General features: G+C 39.5%; 1 protein-coding gene across 1 annotated transcript in view; it reads right to left on the bottom strand.

Moving 5' to 3' along the window:
- The window catches only part of ctnna2 (catenin (cadherin-associated protein), alpha 2), a 312,279-nt gene that overhangs the window by 273,488 nt on the left and 21,014 nt on the right, over positions 1 to 17,777 (bottom strand). The window contains exon 2 of the mRNA XM_085778569.1: positions 13,502 to 13,608. Within this exon, the coding sequence (XP_085634695.1) occupies positions 13,502 to 13,603 (102 nt within the window). The 5' untranslated portion in view covers positions 13,604 to 13,608. The remainder of the gene's footprint in view (positions 1 to 13,501; positions 13,609 to 17,777) is intronic.

Consider the following 17,777-nt stretch of genomic DNA (forward strand, 5'->3'; position numbering starts at 1 on the left):
CGGCAGAGGTAATGAGAAGAAAAGAACTAACAAGGGACACTCTCTGTATAATGACACAGCTGTCATCCTCATCATATTATTCTGCTAAACTTAATAATTACCGACTATGATCAGCCTCTCACACTATTGTTTTAAGTGTAATGTGTTTTTGTGTGTGTGTCAACACTTTTGGGTACACAGAAGACAAAGAGAGAGAGTGAGCGAAACGAAAGAGACATACAGTACAGTAAATCCATGCATCATATGTGTAAGATTGATTATGAACAGCAATGCATGGATTTTTAAGGACATGTTAACAGCAGTCTGTATTTGAGAACTCTGGAGTGCACAACTGCTGTGAGGTCACTATTAACAGAGAAATGAATGTACTGGTCAGCTGCAATCTTTTAATTAAATTATAAGAGTGAATTATAGGGGTACGACTGATAAACTGACCTACAGTGTAGGTCTTTCTTTCTCAAGAGAAAATACTTAGATATCAGATGTTTACTTGGTCACATAGCCATTCAATGCTGTTTTAAAGCCAATTATTTTGGACTGTGGACAATGTCAGTGCAAAGGCATCTAAAATTTGAAATTTTACTAGAGTATAGCTCCTTGAAATGAATCATCTAGTCTTCCTGGGGGTCCTGAACACAGACACATACTGTACAGGCACAAATACAATCCATGAGACACACAAAAACATACACAATCAAAGCTCACTGAGACTCCTGTATTCTATCCAGCCCGTCCATTGTATCCCACCAGCGCTTAACCCCATCACAGAAACAAACAACCAGGGGCAATCATCAGCAATGTCAAAAATAAAAACATACATTAAAGATATAATGTGTAAATGTAACAATTAAAGGCAGCAGCATGTTATCTGAAAGACATGTTAGTGAGGTCCTAAAGAGATGCGTCAAAATGACTGACAGAGGATGAAGTTGTTCAGAAGGAGCTTTGAATTTGAATGCACGTCTACCCATTTCTTTGGAAATTCTGGGTACACAGAAAAAAAAACTGATGAGGGTCTGTTTGTTCTGTTCAACAGTCAAGTTACATTTTGTAACTTACTGCATAAGCAATACTATTCCTCCAATATCTGGATGAAAGATCTTTTGAAAAGGCACCACAAACGTGGTTGAGGTCATGTTCAGTGACTCACATTAGCTGAGGTGATGCTGAACGGACAGCTTAGTGGACTGTGACGGCACTCACCTGTCACTCAAAGCAGTCATGTCCTCTGTTATGCATAACTTTAAGACTTAAAGGACCATTTCTGGCAAATTCAACATGGGGCTATAGTTTCCTAGTATTTTAGGTCTAAAAGAATCCATCCGCTCCTATGCTGCTGTGGCGTTGCGGAGACAGACAGAACTGCTGCATGACAGGAGACATTAAAGAGAAAATCTTCAGATTCATTCTTTTAGACCTAAAATATTGGGAAACTATAGCCCCAGGTTGAATTTGCCTGGAATTGTCCTTTAATAAAATGTGAACAGTTGAGTTATATGAAACTCACACCCTGTACAGAGAGATATTGAGCCCAAAACTGTATTTTGGACCAGACTGTAAATAATATTTCAGCAGCAAAGGTACGTATTTTAACACAGAGGTCTATGAGGACTGAATCCCCTCTACAACCACCCTGAAGTATGAAACATTGTTTCTCTTTATATCACAATATCTGACTTTTTTTTTGAAGCAAATTGACTTGTTCTGTAACACGATGTCAGACAACGACAACTAAAAAAAACCTGACAAAGATAAAGGCCAAACACTCAAAGTGGAGCAGGTGTGTCTGTCAGCACAAACATCAGAGAACTGAGCTAATGTCACGAAATCATGGGAGGCAGGAGGACCAACTGAGGCAAAAAGCCCACATGTGCCACATGTGAGACATGTGTGAGTGACGTATGACACCAAAGGTGGAACAAGGGGGGGAAAAAATACTTTTTGTAAAGGCACCTCTGTGTTCTTATTTAGTTTAAGTTTATAATCATGAGGCATCAACCAACCGAATCTGCTCTGCTTTTCTTGGTCTACAGGATTATCATTATTATTAAGACCCTGTTGTCACAATACTATATCTTTGACCCCAACCTGGGCACTGACAGTATGTCCCTGTTTTTCCAGACGTCTATTTCATTCCCCTGCTTTCCCCTCAAATGAAGGATTGCTTGCTGTAACATGGCAAGTGTCCGAAGAGGAGCATGCCAAGAAGTAGGGGTTCCAGACAGCCTTTGAACACAACTGCCTCTCACAGGGTTCAAAGCCTCTTATACTGCCATCCAAATTCAAACAAGGAATAGGAAAGAGTACAAAGAGTGGAGGACTTCACATCTTCAAATCCACTGAGCTTTTCTTCCTTCTTTTTTCACTACTTTGCTTTCAAAAATGATGGAGAAAATGTGCTAGGCCCATCTCTAAAGTGTGCCCAGGACCCAGACAATGGCCTGCATTATGAATATGGCTCGACTGCCATCTGGGTATAAATTTCGCATAAAATGAATGTGACTGTACTTCTATAGTTGATACCTCAATAAGCCTATTAGAGCTGCAACAATTATTGACTTTGACTTTATTTTCAAAGGATAGCCCCTTGAGATGTTTTATCTCATTTTCGATTATTAACAACAAAAATACAAAACAAGAATTCAGTCATCCATAGTACAGGTTCCTAATATAAAGTAAACAAAAAAACATGATACAATATAGAGACACTGACGCCCATTCTTCACACACACTCACACACTACAATGCTCTACCAATCCCAGCTAGCCCACCCCCCTACATACACACACACACCGGCAAAGATGAATAAAATAAATCGATTAATCGCCTATCGGCTTTTTCCAGAAACAAGAGCAGGATGTTTGGAGGTGAGTAAACAGTGACAATTTAAAGAGATGAAAATAAGTTATAGACCTAATTGAGCAATGTAGATTATTCCAGTCTGCTGGGCTTTATATTTAAATGCACATCGACCAGATTCTTTGCTAATTCTAGGGGTAAGAAAGAAAAGGGAATCAGATATTGTTTCAGATATGGAGGGAAATTTGTGTAGTTGCACTTAAAAATAAATAATAACCAGTGAACAGAACATGCCTTCCGGATTATTAATCGATTAATCGAACAATAATCAATTATTAAATTAATTGTCAACTATTTTGATAATCGAATAATCGGTTTGGGTAGTTTTTTAAGAAAAAAGTCAAAATTTCTGTTTTCTTTGTTCCTTTATGTCAGTGTACTGAGTATGTGGTTTGTGGACAAAACAAGACATTTGAGGACGTCATTGTTGTGATTTGGGAAACACTGATTGACATTTTTTAACATTTTATTGACCAAACAAATAATCAATGAATCGTTTACATAATCGACAGATTAATCGATAATGAAAATAATTGTTAGTTGCAGCCCTAAAGCCTATAGCTGCATACAGTCTGGTTGTGAGATAACCCACAGTTATTAAAAAAAGTGACATTTCCCAAAATTGTTATTGATATTCCCTTAAATGCAATCTACCACTGTCAATAAGATATCATAACGGTCCTAAAATTATCATGTCTTTCCAAAATATGTAGCCTCCAGTAGCAGTGTCAAACAAATTACCCAACTTTGAGAGCAATTGCTCTGTGGTTTCAATGAAAACTCTGAGGAGAAGTACAGCATCCCTTCCTGCCTCCAAAAAGTGTCTGTTTGAGGTCCAGGCTTCCTCCTTTTCCACTAGCTTAATGGATTATGACAGTGATGCAGCATGAAGCCTTAATCCCCTTGCCGCCGTCGTCTCCCCTCCCTTTATGTTAAGCCCCTTGACTTGAGTGCATGTGTGTGTCAGTTATGTGTGTCAGGTGCCAACCAGTTACTCAGAGCCAAACCTTAGCCTTGGATGATATACAAAAACAAAGGGGGGGTGAAAGCATCCACCTCTGACAGCCAAGTTGTGCAGGTGCCCGGCCATTAGCCCATTAGCAGGCTATGAGATCAAATTATGCCAGGATACTAAGATGCCAAAGTAAAATGGCTTTGACTGAGAAAACCACACTACCACAAATAAATATATATCAACGACAAGACTTTTTTTGCTTCATCCCCTAACCACCACTAATAAATGATTAATGCAATTATTTACCAGCAGCAACAACGACTTAGCCTTATTAATGTTGTGTTGTCTGGTAATTCGTGTTTGATTACTTCACTCTTTCCTCCTGAGTATGTATTTGCCTCCAAAGGCCTTCATTATCAAGCCAGTGTTCAGCTTTACAATGACAAAGAACCAAAGATCAACAGTGGCTGCACAACTGTCAGACCAGCAGTATGCAGACCCGCAGCTTCTAATTGTCAGTTGTTTACAGTCCAAGAGGTTCCCATAGTGCAGTTCTTTAAATACACATATGTGAGATTCAACATTCATTTTGAGGAGTGTTGACAAGGCCAACATGAATTCTCACCATGAATGAATCCATGTTAGAGTATCAAAATCAGCCAGGAGAGTCAGAGGCCCCTGAAGGAAAGCATAACTCAGAGATGAACTAACTGCGCTCTCTGATCTATAGCAAACTGGACAGAGAGTGCAGCAGAGGTTCTTCCCTACATCTCATGGAGCAACAATGGTGGAAATCCCATCCAAGAGGCGGAATTAGGGCAGAGAGATCAGGGGCTAAATCCACTTTGTTTTGCACAAGTGGTACTCATGTCGTATTTTACCCTGTAAGATCAAAGATGCTGCATGTTTGGTTTACCGGGAACTTGTATGTCTGGGCGATGGGGAAGAGAACGCTCTAAACAAGACATCAAACAGTACTGAAATAATCAGAATAAAAGCAGAATTGGAAAATATGCAAATTCTACAACGCAAATCTCTGCTGGATTTGAAGAAGCGAGAAGTGGATCCGGCACTGACAGCCAACAAGTTTAGAGCAAAAATACAGACAAAATCTGCTTAGCTATAGTCCAAACAATAGAAGACCTTTAACGCATTAATTGTGCACTCTAATTAAATACTGTCTAACTAATCCAAAAATAAAAGTAAAAAGATGTTGGCAGTAGTTATCCAGCAGATGACCAACTAAGACTGCAGATTCATCTTCATGTACAAGGACACGTCCAATATTTAAAGAAGCAGAACGAGTAAACAATTGAAAGTGTTCACAGATATTACCTTGAGCCCAAGACATGATAAATACATGTTACATAAAAATGTCAATTCTTCTGGTATTTTCATACAGATATGGTACATAATGTCATACGTAAGTGAGTACAAACCTTCATTTTGACCACTAATAGGGTAGTCATTTTTTTATCAATGTCACTGCAGAGAAAGTTAAATACCAAATTTAAGTTTTAATGCAGATTTGTTTTCCCATGTGTATTAAATTCCTACACCACCAAATACATTTATTACTGCAGTGTTTTAATTGAAAGCACCAAACAGCCCCAAACAAAAACAAACAGTCCTGAAATTAAAGAAATAAATAACTCCTATTGACAAGGTAATTAAAAAAAAATGTGCTGGCTGTCTCTCTGTTTTTTAGGTTATTTATTTATTTTATTTATTCATTCATTTATTTTTGGCCAATTGGATATTTATAGTTGTCCATCTCAGTTGTTCCTGGAAAGAGCCAGCACAGATAAACAACACATTATTTCTGTGTATATTACAAGTAAAGATTAAATGGAATGGATGAGCAAGCAGTGGAGGCAAATACAAAACAAACATACTTCAATGCAATGATTAAAACAGCAGTGTGTGTGTATGTGTGTGTACGAAAGAGAGAGGGGAGGCGGGAGCAGAAGAGAAGAAAAACTGTCTCTTTACTGTTTGACAGTAGAAATGTGAGCACTGACGAACCCTCCACACAACTCTCACCTTGGGTCGGAGTTTTTAGCTCATTAGTAGCTCCTGCTGTGAAACGATTACAGGAGACTGACTGCATGAAGTCAGATTTACATGTTCTGGGATCAGCACACTTAAATTTACCAGAAGGGCAAATCCGCATTTACTGTCTCCGTAGCCGATGCACCAGGACACACTGGATGGTAAGGCTCACTGTCAGCACACCATGCACTGACACGGAGTCGGTACAAGTGTAGTACAGCACTCTAAATCCTCTACACAACACCACATGTTCTATTTTAAGTTGCATTGAAATTTCAGTTTGTAAAATTTCAGTTATTTTGTTGGTGTTAGTTTTGCATGTTTGTTTACTACACTCCATCCAAACGAAGTTAAGTTTAGTTTCTTCAGTTGATTCACTCAGCTCATAAGGTTGCAGCATAATACAGTGCCCACTGGAGCACTCTGGAGTGTAGGAGCACTGTAAAATAATAATAATAATAATAATAATAATAATAACAACAACAATAGATAAAACAATGTATCAAAGAAATGTGCTGTTTCAACAGGAAAATATTGCATTAAAAATATCTGAAATGAAGCTTAAAGGTAGGGGTGGTAGGGATTTTATTCTGTGGCATTTTTTACTGAATTGCTTGAAATCCTCTCCACACCCCAATTGCAACCAAATAATTTAATGCTTTTTTCACAAAAATGAAAAAAGTCAGTCACATGTGGAACGAACAAGCCTGGAAAAACACCATCCAATCATGTTGAACGCGATATTCTCGATGATTGGATCGTGATGTGTCAAGCTGCCGTCTCTGTCTCTCTGTCCCTCCTCTGCCTGCACCGCTCTTCCTGCACTAATCGTGTTCGCAATCAGAGTCTTCAACGAGTAACGACCGTGGAAAAGACAACGCCAGTGATACAATGTACCACACTGCAGTCTGGTAGGTGACAATGTACTGACTGTAGCTCTAACCTGGATGTTGGGTGGTTTATTATGATGTCAGTTTGTTTTTTCTTCTCATGAGCCATGAGAAAAAGCTGGAGGAAAGTTAGCAATGCTGCGCAGTGTACGGTAATGTGAGCTACGCGGCTTTCCGTGGTACTGTCACATCTAGCGAGGCTTCACATTGATGTGAACCCAATGCTGAATAAGCGCTGCATGTTCCTGAGCGCCAAAGGCGTGGCTTCAGCTTGGACTTTTGATATTTTCAAAATGTGGCTTGCTAGAACCATTTTCCCAGGATCTCCAACCCTACCTTTAAATTCAATATGATATTGGATTATGTCTATGGGTGTTTTTTTTAAGTCTCTTAACCACATATTTTTTCTGCTGGCCCCACGCACCGTAGTACATCACTCGGCTGCTAGTGAGCCTTGTTCCCTGCTGCCTCACCTAACTGGCAGCGCACTGATCTGGATTTACTGCAGGTAATACACCGACTATGCATGAGCACCTCACACAACCCCACATCAAATAACCTGGAGTGTTCCTTTAAAGTCGTCCTTATTTTTATAGCCGTGTTTACCATTCCAGCCATTTGCTTTCTGTCCGTGGCTCATCAACATACATAAAGTCTGGACTGCAGTAAATGAAAACAGACCAACTTCTAGCACCTGTGTATTTCCACCTGTCTCTCAAGGTTACTTCCCCATAATTCATTCAAAAAATATTACCAGTCTGCAGTATAAAATGTTTACTATATCAGAGCCATGCCACTTTCATACACGGCGATAAAGCAGACCCCTTGGTATTATTAGCGATGGACTTTCCAGGCACTCCAGCAGTGGTAAGAGAGGCTTGACCATGATAAATGAGCCTGCTATCTCTAAGCAATGTCAGGGTGAGCCTGTTTGTCTATCCACCTGAGGCAACCTTTCATTCCATCCAAACACACTGAATCATCCAAATTGACAGGAAAAACAATCACAATGTTGCCTTCATATCCAAAAATGCTCCACACTTCCAATACAATTGCACAAAAGATGGACTACCAGAGCCAGCTATTGTGCTTATTCCCATATGATGTGCAGGGAATGTTTCTGGCCACAACAATTTCTTTGTTGCTGCCTTTTAATATTACTGTGCAGTAGAGTAGACAATGAACCATTATTAACTTTAATATTCATCAGTTCACAAAAGGTAATAATCCGATAGAGGGAGAAAAAAAAGGGCGGATTTTCACTACAAAGCATTTCAAGGAGACAAGTCTTTGTTTAAATTTCAATGTCAAGCAACTGCTGGCAAAAATTCACAAGATCATAACAATGACAAAATCAGATTATTATTTCTACACCTGCCTGACATAAGACCTGCATCTGAATTCCTCTGGCTTAATCAAGAAGTTGTCACGGATACTCACAATGAAGCTGTCGGAATTTATCCTGGGATCACTGTTGCAAAAACTCCAAAGTTTACTTCAATAAAAAGAAATTAAGATGTCAAGGAGAAGCTCCATCATTGCTTAGATGAAAAAAGTTTTTTGGAGTCAGACACATTATTTGCTTTAAGGGCAGACAGCCGTTGCCATTGACAGGAATTTAAAACTGCTCATCAGCCTTTCCCTTTTTTTAACATTAAGCAATTATCTACCTGTTACTTTGACAACCGTTCATGAGGGCAAAGACCGGATGCAGCAAATAGACAACATAAAAAAAACACACTGTGCAACTCTAAATGGAAACCCAGTCAGTCAAATTTTAAACAGGGTCTACCTCCAAATTTCAGCTCAAATCAGCCTAAAATTAGAGTGTATATTTTGACAGGGTTTCATCATACATTTGATGCCAGAGCTACTCAAGATAGGCCGATGATGCCAAGTGGGGGGGGAAAAAACATGTCTGGGTTTTCCTTCAAGGAAACAGTAATGATGTCTCATTAGAAGTTTTAATGTAATCCAATTAAAGCATATAAACCCAAAACCCATAAAGTTATACAGGCAGGGATAAAGAGACGGATGGTGATGTTTGATGGCCAGCAATAACTCAAGCTTTGAAAGCTTATAAAAATAAATCAGCAGTGAAACACATTCCCCACTTCTACTCATATTCAGTCATCTCTTAAAGTGCCCTTACTGGACATGAAAAAATGCCACATTGGGAATTACCAATGGGCTCTCTTAGGTCTGAAGGAAATTTTGGAATGTGATAACACTGGTCAATATTGCAATGACGATATGACTCACCATCAGTAAAGAAAATGTTGAAGCATGCATATATGGGTTTGCTGAGTTACAGTAGGCTGAATAAAGAAAACAACATGTATTGCACATGCTGACACTGCGATGACACAATGTATCAATCAGCACAACTCTTTTCATTACAGTGGATTTTTCTTGGCTGCACAATACTTGTTTTACTTTCCATGTTCTTAACTTTGCCTGTGTGGATGTAGAGACACAAAATGAGCTGCTTCAGGGAGAAAAAGTAATTAAGTAACAGGGAAAGTCAAACAAGCACATCTAGCACATTTATGGTCTCAAGGATGATCAGGATTTGTACTTAAGCATGTTACATCTGTCCACAACAGTTAAAAAATATGCAGCGCCACATTCTGCCATATCCTGCGCAGTAAAAGTAGAGTCACCATGTGTTGCCTGCTTCTTCAGAGACTACTTCAAAGTTCCTTATGGCCATGATGGCTTATTTATTATTGACATGAATGTCATAAAAATAAAGAAATGTTAACCTTGAAGCCTGCATCATTGTAGTGCACAAAACAACTTCATGAGAAACTAGAATTTAGGAATCAGTATCTTAAATTGAGTCTTACAAATGTTACAATTTTAACTCAAGTTATAAATCGAAAATGGTTGGCCTCAACAATTTAACTTAAGAGATATTGACTATTAAAGACATTATATTTCAATGGAATAAAAGCAGTTGTTGTTGTCATATTTGCACAGCTGGGATTCGTATTGTTACTGTAAACTCAGAAAGTCTAGAGTCTACATCTTATTTCACTATTGTTTCAAAAACAATAGTTTTTTGAGATTCTGTGAAATGTCTCACAGCTTTCTATGTGTTGCCATGCAATCGCTTGTTTCCAACAGCAAACAGACTTGGTGGTCTTTTACTGCTGTTGTAACAGTTGAAGCTCAAAAACATACCTACAAATATTCTCCACAAACGTGTATAAACAGGTTGGATTCCAAGCCCCTGAGTGTGACTAAATGTATCCTTTCCAAATGTAATATCTACTATTGTCAGTGGGTCAGCTATTACCTGCAAGGAAGCAGCTCTATTTAGCCTTACTGGAGAAATGGGATAGTTGCCAAGGACGTCTTTCTGGAATAAATAGGTACAGTCCCAACTGGAGTCTGTGTTCATTTTGAGATTACTGCGATTAAGTCTGCTAGATTTTGTTGTGGGATTTCTAGAAAAAAACTAGGGCAAGCTGCGGTGATGTCTTCTGCCGTTCTATTGCGACGCAACACGGGCATCAGTATGTGTCGAGAGTGGTCAATTCTAAACACATACTATTCCAGTTAAACGTATTGCATATACATACAGTAAGGCTGGAAGCACACACCAACAATATCAAAAGGGAAACACTTTCTCTGCAGCAACTGAATTGATCTGCAGCAGTCACACCGTGGAATTAATAATAAGGAAACAACATCCTATCACTGTATGTTATACTGATCTGACTAAGAATCACTGGGAGAGCTCATCTGGATTCAAGAGAAGTTATCTGAGGAAAACATTGGAGTGGGATAGGAGTTTTAAATAGTGACCTCAGGCTAAAAAAATTTTATCACTGTCAGGTGCAGATTGGATTCAATTAGACCCTTTTCACAGGTATACACATGACAAAAGCTTTGTTCCAGCCATTACAGTGTGAGAGTGAAGCAACATGGAAAACCACCAAGACCCTGACATCAAAGCAGCCAAATGGAATTAAGCCATTATTAATTTTTATCACTTATCAACTACCTGTGCTTTTCCTACAGACACGTCAAAATATCTTCTGTAATGGCCTTTTTGAGGTCAGGTTAGTTAGGCTAGTGCTTTGAAAGTTCATGTCTGTGCAGCTCTCTACCATGAATAGGTAGCAAAAAAGAAACAAGCTTGACACAAAAGAATGAACACAAAGGGAGTAAAAGGGCAAAAAGCAGTGTGTACCACAGGGTGGTTTTTTTTTCTGTATGGGAAATGCAAGACTCATCTTTCACCAAAGACACTCAGACATCACCCTAAGAGAGAGAAAATGGAACTGAAGAAGTAAAAAAAACCAAAAGCATTATTCAGAAATCTGAAAATTCAGGTGATACACAATATGATGCCGAAGCAGCAAAAAGAATTACCGGTCTTTAAACCATTGAATTAAAGCAGACATGGAAAAAGATTGCACTTAAGATGAATGCCACCACAACACTGCAGACACATGTTCAATAAAGAGCACATCACAGCCAGCGGGAGTAACAGACCAGTGAGGGAGGCTGCTGGTACACTCAGTGCCTCCATCCATGCCATCACTGTGGATGTGCCAGGCTCTGGTATTATTTTAGATGGGGACAGTGACATCATACCTAGGAGTTTAGCCACATACTGTAGTATTCCCTAATGTAAGGGAGTTTAATTTATCTCCCAAAGCTAGATTGCTGTTTTTTTTACTTGCAGTGGTATCTCTTTTCAATAAACCTGCAAAGATTAAACATCACTGCAATTATGCAATGAATTTAATCTAAAAATCCAAGGTTGGAATTCATTTTATTTATTCATTTTACTTTATTTATTCATGATATACCCAGGGGGCAAAGCAAAAAAACGGACACGGAGCGTTGTAAAAGGTTTGACACCAGAAATGATATCTAGGAACTTCAAGGATTAAAACCTGGGTGGACAACCCGGTCAACTAGCTGCTGGAAAGCTACAGGGGCCAAAACCCCTTTCTTGGGTCATTTTGCTGGCGAAATGATGTAAATGCAAATATTTAGGTACTACAATGGCATAAATTGTCATACAACTATAACATTTGGCAGAGAGTATCTTGACACATAGGGGGAGGCAGGAAAAAAAGATTCTGGGGTTTGTTGCAACTCGATTTTAAGATATCACCCTCAACATCCCAAAAAAGACAAAAAAAAGTACTGTTCGCCTGACAAATTCTCATGGAAATTATTATTTTTCAGCACTTTATGGAGAATATCTATGCTTAACATGTATATAGAAAATTTCCTTAATTCATAAGCTTCCATTTGAATCCCAGATAGCCTTTCTACTAGCTACTGGAAAGCTACAGGCTGTCTCCAAACAATGCAACACCTATTGTGAAAAACTACATGTTAACTGGCCTGATCAGAAACCATTCTATTTCTGGTCTCCCCAAAGTGAACAGATAGATAGAGAAGACCGTTGGCCACAGCAAGTGGGGCTTTTGAGATAGAAAGGCTATCTTGGACTCAAATGGAAGCTTGTGAATTAAGGAAATTTTCTATATACATGTTAAGCATAGATATTCTCCATAAAGTGCTGAAAAATAATAATTTCCATGAGAATTTGTCAGGCGAACAATACTTTTTTTGGTCTTTTTTGGGATGTTGAGGGTGATATCTTAAAATCGAGTTGCAACAAACCCCAGAATGTTTTTTTCATGCCTCCCCCTATGTGTCAAGATACTCTCTGCCAAATTTTATAGTTGTATGACAATTTATGCCATTGTAGTACCTAAATATTTGCATTTACATCATTTCGCCAGCAAAATGACCCAAGAAAGGGGTTTTGGCCCCCTGTAGCTTTCCAGCAGCTAGTTGACCGGGTTGTCCACCCAGGTTTTAATCCTTGAAGTTCCTAGATATCATTTCTGGTGTCAAACCTTTTACAACGCTCCGTGTCCGTTTTTCAAAAAACTGGGATTTTGCCCCCTGGGTAATAACTATTCACTGTATTATTCACTGTATTTGTATTATTGCACTTATTGTAACGGTATTCAGTATCTTTTATCCTTCTTTAGCCTGACCAGGGACAAAGACTGCAAATTAGCTGAAGCTAGACGTCTTGTATGCATCGCATTTTTCATTCTTTGTGGCAATGTTGTATGTATCGTCCCTGCTAAATAAACATTAAAATAAAATAAATAAATATACTTGAGTACTTTGTCAGCCTCTCCAAAACTTGTCCACAATCTCAGCTCCAAAAGATTTTCAGTCAGTCAGGGGAACTTTCTGTCAAAGAAGCCTAGATCTGCAGAAGTAACAGCTGGATTTCACTCACACGTGTAATTCAATCCAGAGTTCAGTAAGACGCAGGTTCAATAATAATTCAGGATCTATAAAATCTAAACGATACCCAACCTTCCGTCACAGACTCTACACAATAAGCCATGTTTAGCCATCTGTTCAGCTCGGAAGCCAAACAACGTCAATGGCAAAGAGCCAAAATCCTTGGCTGTTTCCCAATACAGTTTAACGTCTTTGTAACAAGTGATCCAGCCAAGGTGCAACCAGAAAGTTATTCATTTTGCTCTCATATTAAGTTATAACAAGCATATTTTGTTTAACAGTCCATTACCAATGACACCGTCAGACTTCAGAAGACTTACAGACATTATTCACTCAACACAAAATCTATCAGAAAATTGAAACTTGGATGTAGTTTTTGTCTGGCGCTGGGATGTATGAGGAAAAGACCCATTAATCAACTTGAGAGTAAAGTGAACTGAACTACCTGTGTGACCAGCGGCTCCAGAAGCCTCTCCACAGTCAGGGTGCGGATTTCAAGACTCTTGGGGTCCCATTTCAACAGGATGGGGGAGGTGGCGGTCGTCATGGTTTCTATTTGGGGAAAAAAAGAGTGAGATCAGTGTTGAACTGTGAGAACTTTTCAGTGCATTAAAGCAGAACAATGCAAGTCGGCCGGAAATAGCTCGCTCCTTCGTTGGTTTCTCTTTTTTTCCCTCTCCGGAGCTCCCCCACAGTTCTGGGAGGCACATGTCACTGTCTAAAAAAAAAAAAAACTCGCCACCGCCACCTCCTCCACCCCCCCTACACGTGCTTGTGTTTACTGCTGTTTGCTAAGCCCTGCTAACACCGAGCTAACGCTAACACCGAGCTAACGCTATGCTAACACGGAGCTAACGCTAACACGGAGCTAACGCTAATACAGCCACACACAGGCACAAAGACACAGACATACACACACAGGAATAAAGGTTCCAAAACGCGAAGGTGTGTGTGTGTGTGTCATGATGTAGCCTATTACATTATCTTATAAAGACCCATGGTGTGTGTATCTGTGTTAGCATTAGCTCCCCGTTAGCCACAAGCTGAACTTCAGTAAACATTTCATGTTTCCATGGTTTCCTCCGACTTTCCGAACTCAAACCAATCACGATTCGTGACATGCATGACGTCATGTGCGTTCTTATCTCGTACTGCCGTAAGGCAGTTTCTCGCGATACTTCTATCCATTGACGAGATTTGTAACACCGAGACGGACGACTGATCTTGCAAGTGCGGTTTTCAGCCAGTGGGGGGGGTGAGCGCATTGGCCTAGACCCCATTCACTTCATAACAGGTCACTCAACCATCACAGTGACTCTGAGCCACAATAATTACAGCCCAAATCCTGCATAGTTCCGCTTTAAAAAATACAACAGTCAAGTCAACAAACTTTTTGATAATAAAATAATAAATATTCACATTTTTGTAGGTAAGCCTCTCAAAGTGATAACGTACTTTAGTTATGAGGAGTTGTTCAATGACCTAACATAACCTGTCCTGACTTCTTGTTACATAATAGCCAATCAGACACAAGTATTCACAGAGACCATATTTGTGCCAATACTCATCCTGCACAGACCTATCAGCAGTTCCACAAAATACAATGAAGCTTGGACCAAAACCAGGTTTCATGGATGTCCAGTAACTGTTGACAGCATATCTCAGTTGTGTCCATCAAATGAAACAAAGCTTAGTCAATACTTCCGACAAACCAGAAAATAATGACTGGTCATTCCCCTAAACCTTTCCATAATCAACTTCCTTAATTAACTCTGCTATTACAATACATCTCCGCAAAGCTCGATCCTACTGAGCCAGGCAACAGTAAATTTAGAGAGAATTGTATTGTCCATTTTGCTTCAGCGTGAGTCTGACCAGCATTTTGACTACTTAAAGTCATTCAGTTAAAAACACTGCATGGTGACAGCATCCAAATTAAGAAACCCATTACAGCAGGGAGGCAAAAAATGAAAAAAATATGAAGGCAAAATTTAACTTGAATTCAACTGTTTCGGCTAATCTGACTCCAAACAATCTTGTCTCTATATAGGGAAAAACATAAAAAACCAGAAGCCAAAAGTAGTAACATACTCATGAGATGAAACTGAGCTCTGCAATATGCTCTCTACAGTTCTTTAGACAAGTCACTCTTTAACTTGGAATATTTTTTTCATTACAGTTTTTAAACCCCTCAAGCTCAGTGGGGTTATATTAGGTGAATATGAGAACCGAACAGCTGGCATGGGGGCAGCAGTCTGTTGTTACTGAGAGGATGTGTTTCTACAGTAAGCAATTTCAGAATGGGCCAGCTGGGACTGGCCCAGTCTACTGCCAATGTCAATGAGGCAGAAGGGAATAAAGAATGTGAATAGGAATGACAGATCTGGGCCAGAGGCCCCTAATACTACACACAGTGGGTTAAGATGGATGAGCAGGATGAAATCTGCCTGGCAAGACCAAAACCAAGACTTTTTTTTTTTTTTTTTTCAAAAAAGTGGGATCTTTATATATAAAAGTAAAAAACTTTCAGATAATTTATTCTGGTGTCAATTAATTTTTGCCTCTTGCAGGGAAATTTGGGCAGGGGCATTGAACCCTAACCCTTTTTTAGTTTGTTTTATATATTGGAAATGGTTTGGAGAGGGTGGTGGGCTGTGGTGTTATATCTGTGCTACAAGTTCATTCTGAAAAAGTATGGAAACTTTCTGTTTCCTATAGTTGTTGTTACTAGCAGCAGTAGCTACCATAGACTGTAAAAAACATGGACGTAGCATCCGTGACGTCACCCATTGGTTTTGGGGAGTCGTTTTTGTGACTCAAATATGGCGGCCTGAACAGCAACATGTTGGATTTTGGTGGGCGTGTACTTTCCATATTTGGAGGAGAGGCGGTAACTCAACGGGTCAACCGGCAGAGAACCCGCCCACTGGCCTCGAAGCAACCAACTGATGCTAGCAAACTGCCGGTAGCTGTCACCGGACCTGTCACTCAACGTTTCCACGCCCTAATTTATGCGAGAATTTTAAACCTAATAATAGTAAAACAGTAGAGTTAAAAAAATATTCACCTCAGAGTGTGTGCGGGGGTAGAAACTATCGGTTGAGACCAAAAAACGTGCTGACACCAGGCTTTGATCATGTTTATTGAGGATGTAAAATCGGCGATTTTAACATGGGGGTCTATGGAGAATGCTGCCTTCTGACACCAGCCCCCAGCGGCAGCCAAGATGATTGCAGTTTTTTGAACGCGGAAGTGAGCTTCACTTCTCAGACGGACAGTTCCCCCCTTGGTAGCTACCTATGTTTAATTAGATTAGATGGTGACAGTAGACATGAAAAAAAGGCTTTTTGTCTGATAAAAGCACTCTGTGCCACTGCATGTGTAATTTATGCAGAATTTCTCAGAAAAATAAACTCCACTCTTTGACATTTTGGAATTTATGGTTGTCAGTAGAGTAGGCTGTATCTTTTTGCTGTCAAAAAGACAAAAGTAGTGAATCTTTCTCTACAGTATAGTCACCATCTAGGTGATACCAGTTACAGAGAGCTTGCATTAGCGGCCAGCTAATTATGTGGTGGTTGTGTATCACTTAGAGAAAAAGCATCTCTCTTGACAGCCTCTCTTTTTGAAGACTTGTATGGCAGCTTTCCTTCATGACATTAAAGGTTTCCCAACAGAGCGTGGTACGTTGAATAAAAAGATGCAGAAGCCTCCGGCAAAAGAACATGCCATTGATGAGAAAACAGCAGCACTGTGAAAAATACTGGACTGCCACCAAACTTCCTTTTTTGTTGGAACTGGAACATGGACATTAAGTTTGTTTCGCCTGAGTACAGCACATGCCCATAGTGCAGCTGTGGTCTTTTGATTTTATGAACTGAAGTTTGATTTGGACCTTTTTTGTTCATGTTGTTGTTTCGACAAATAGCCACTGCACTGTCCAAAACTTTACTTATGATTCAGTCAAACCTAAACACACAGACTTGATAACGACATACAAATAAACATCTATGAATCTGTGAAATCAGAGACAAAAATAATAGTCCTTAGTGGGGCTGGGTGGTATACCGAATACCGGTCTTTATTTTTGTTATGATATTCATTTTTCATGTACCGCAATACCAGTGAAGAGCCTAAACAACGCCCAGAACATGCGCAGCGGGGACCCGTTTCATTGCTGCTCACCAAACAGACATGTTAAAGGATCGAGATCGGAGGGTAATTTGAACACAGTGAGCGATTTAGCGTGTTTAGCGTTTATTGGCATTCCAGCGCCTGTGCATGCGTACGTGTTTGTATGTGCGAGAGAGAGAGCATAAGAGAGAGACACCAGCAAGTCCAGCAGGAGGAGGGGCTGACTGACAGAGCTCAGAGATGGTGAAACGCTGTTAAAAACATAATATTGATACTTTTTCTGTGAGACATCTCGTTAATTGACGGGAAACGGGAAAGTTGAGGGGTCATGCTGCATTTACCTGTGTGGACATGAAAAAAAAAACTATACAGTCCTTATGACAGTAGAATGGACTGTTTAAAGTCGATTTACTGCAGTAATTCTTTTCTCATTAAAAGAAAATGAGCTGTCAACTATTTTGATAATCAATCATCTGCTGAATGTGTGTTTTTACATAGAAATTTGCCTGGGTCAAACTGCTCATATCTAAAGAATTAGTTGTGTTTCTCAGTTGTATACCCTAGAGTGAAATTACAGCAGATTAAAA

This window comes from Trachurus japonicus, chromosome 1 (genome assembly GCF_045865225.1).
Source record: "Trachurus japonicus isolate A0001 chromosome 1, Traja_1.0".
Taxonomy (NCBI): Eukaryota; Metazoa; Chordata; class Actinopteri; order Carangiformes; family Carangidae; genus Trachurus; species Trachurus japonicus.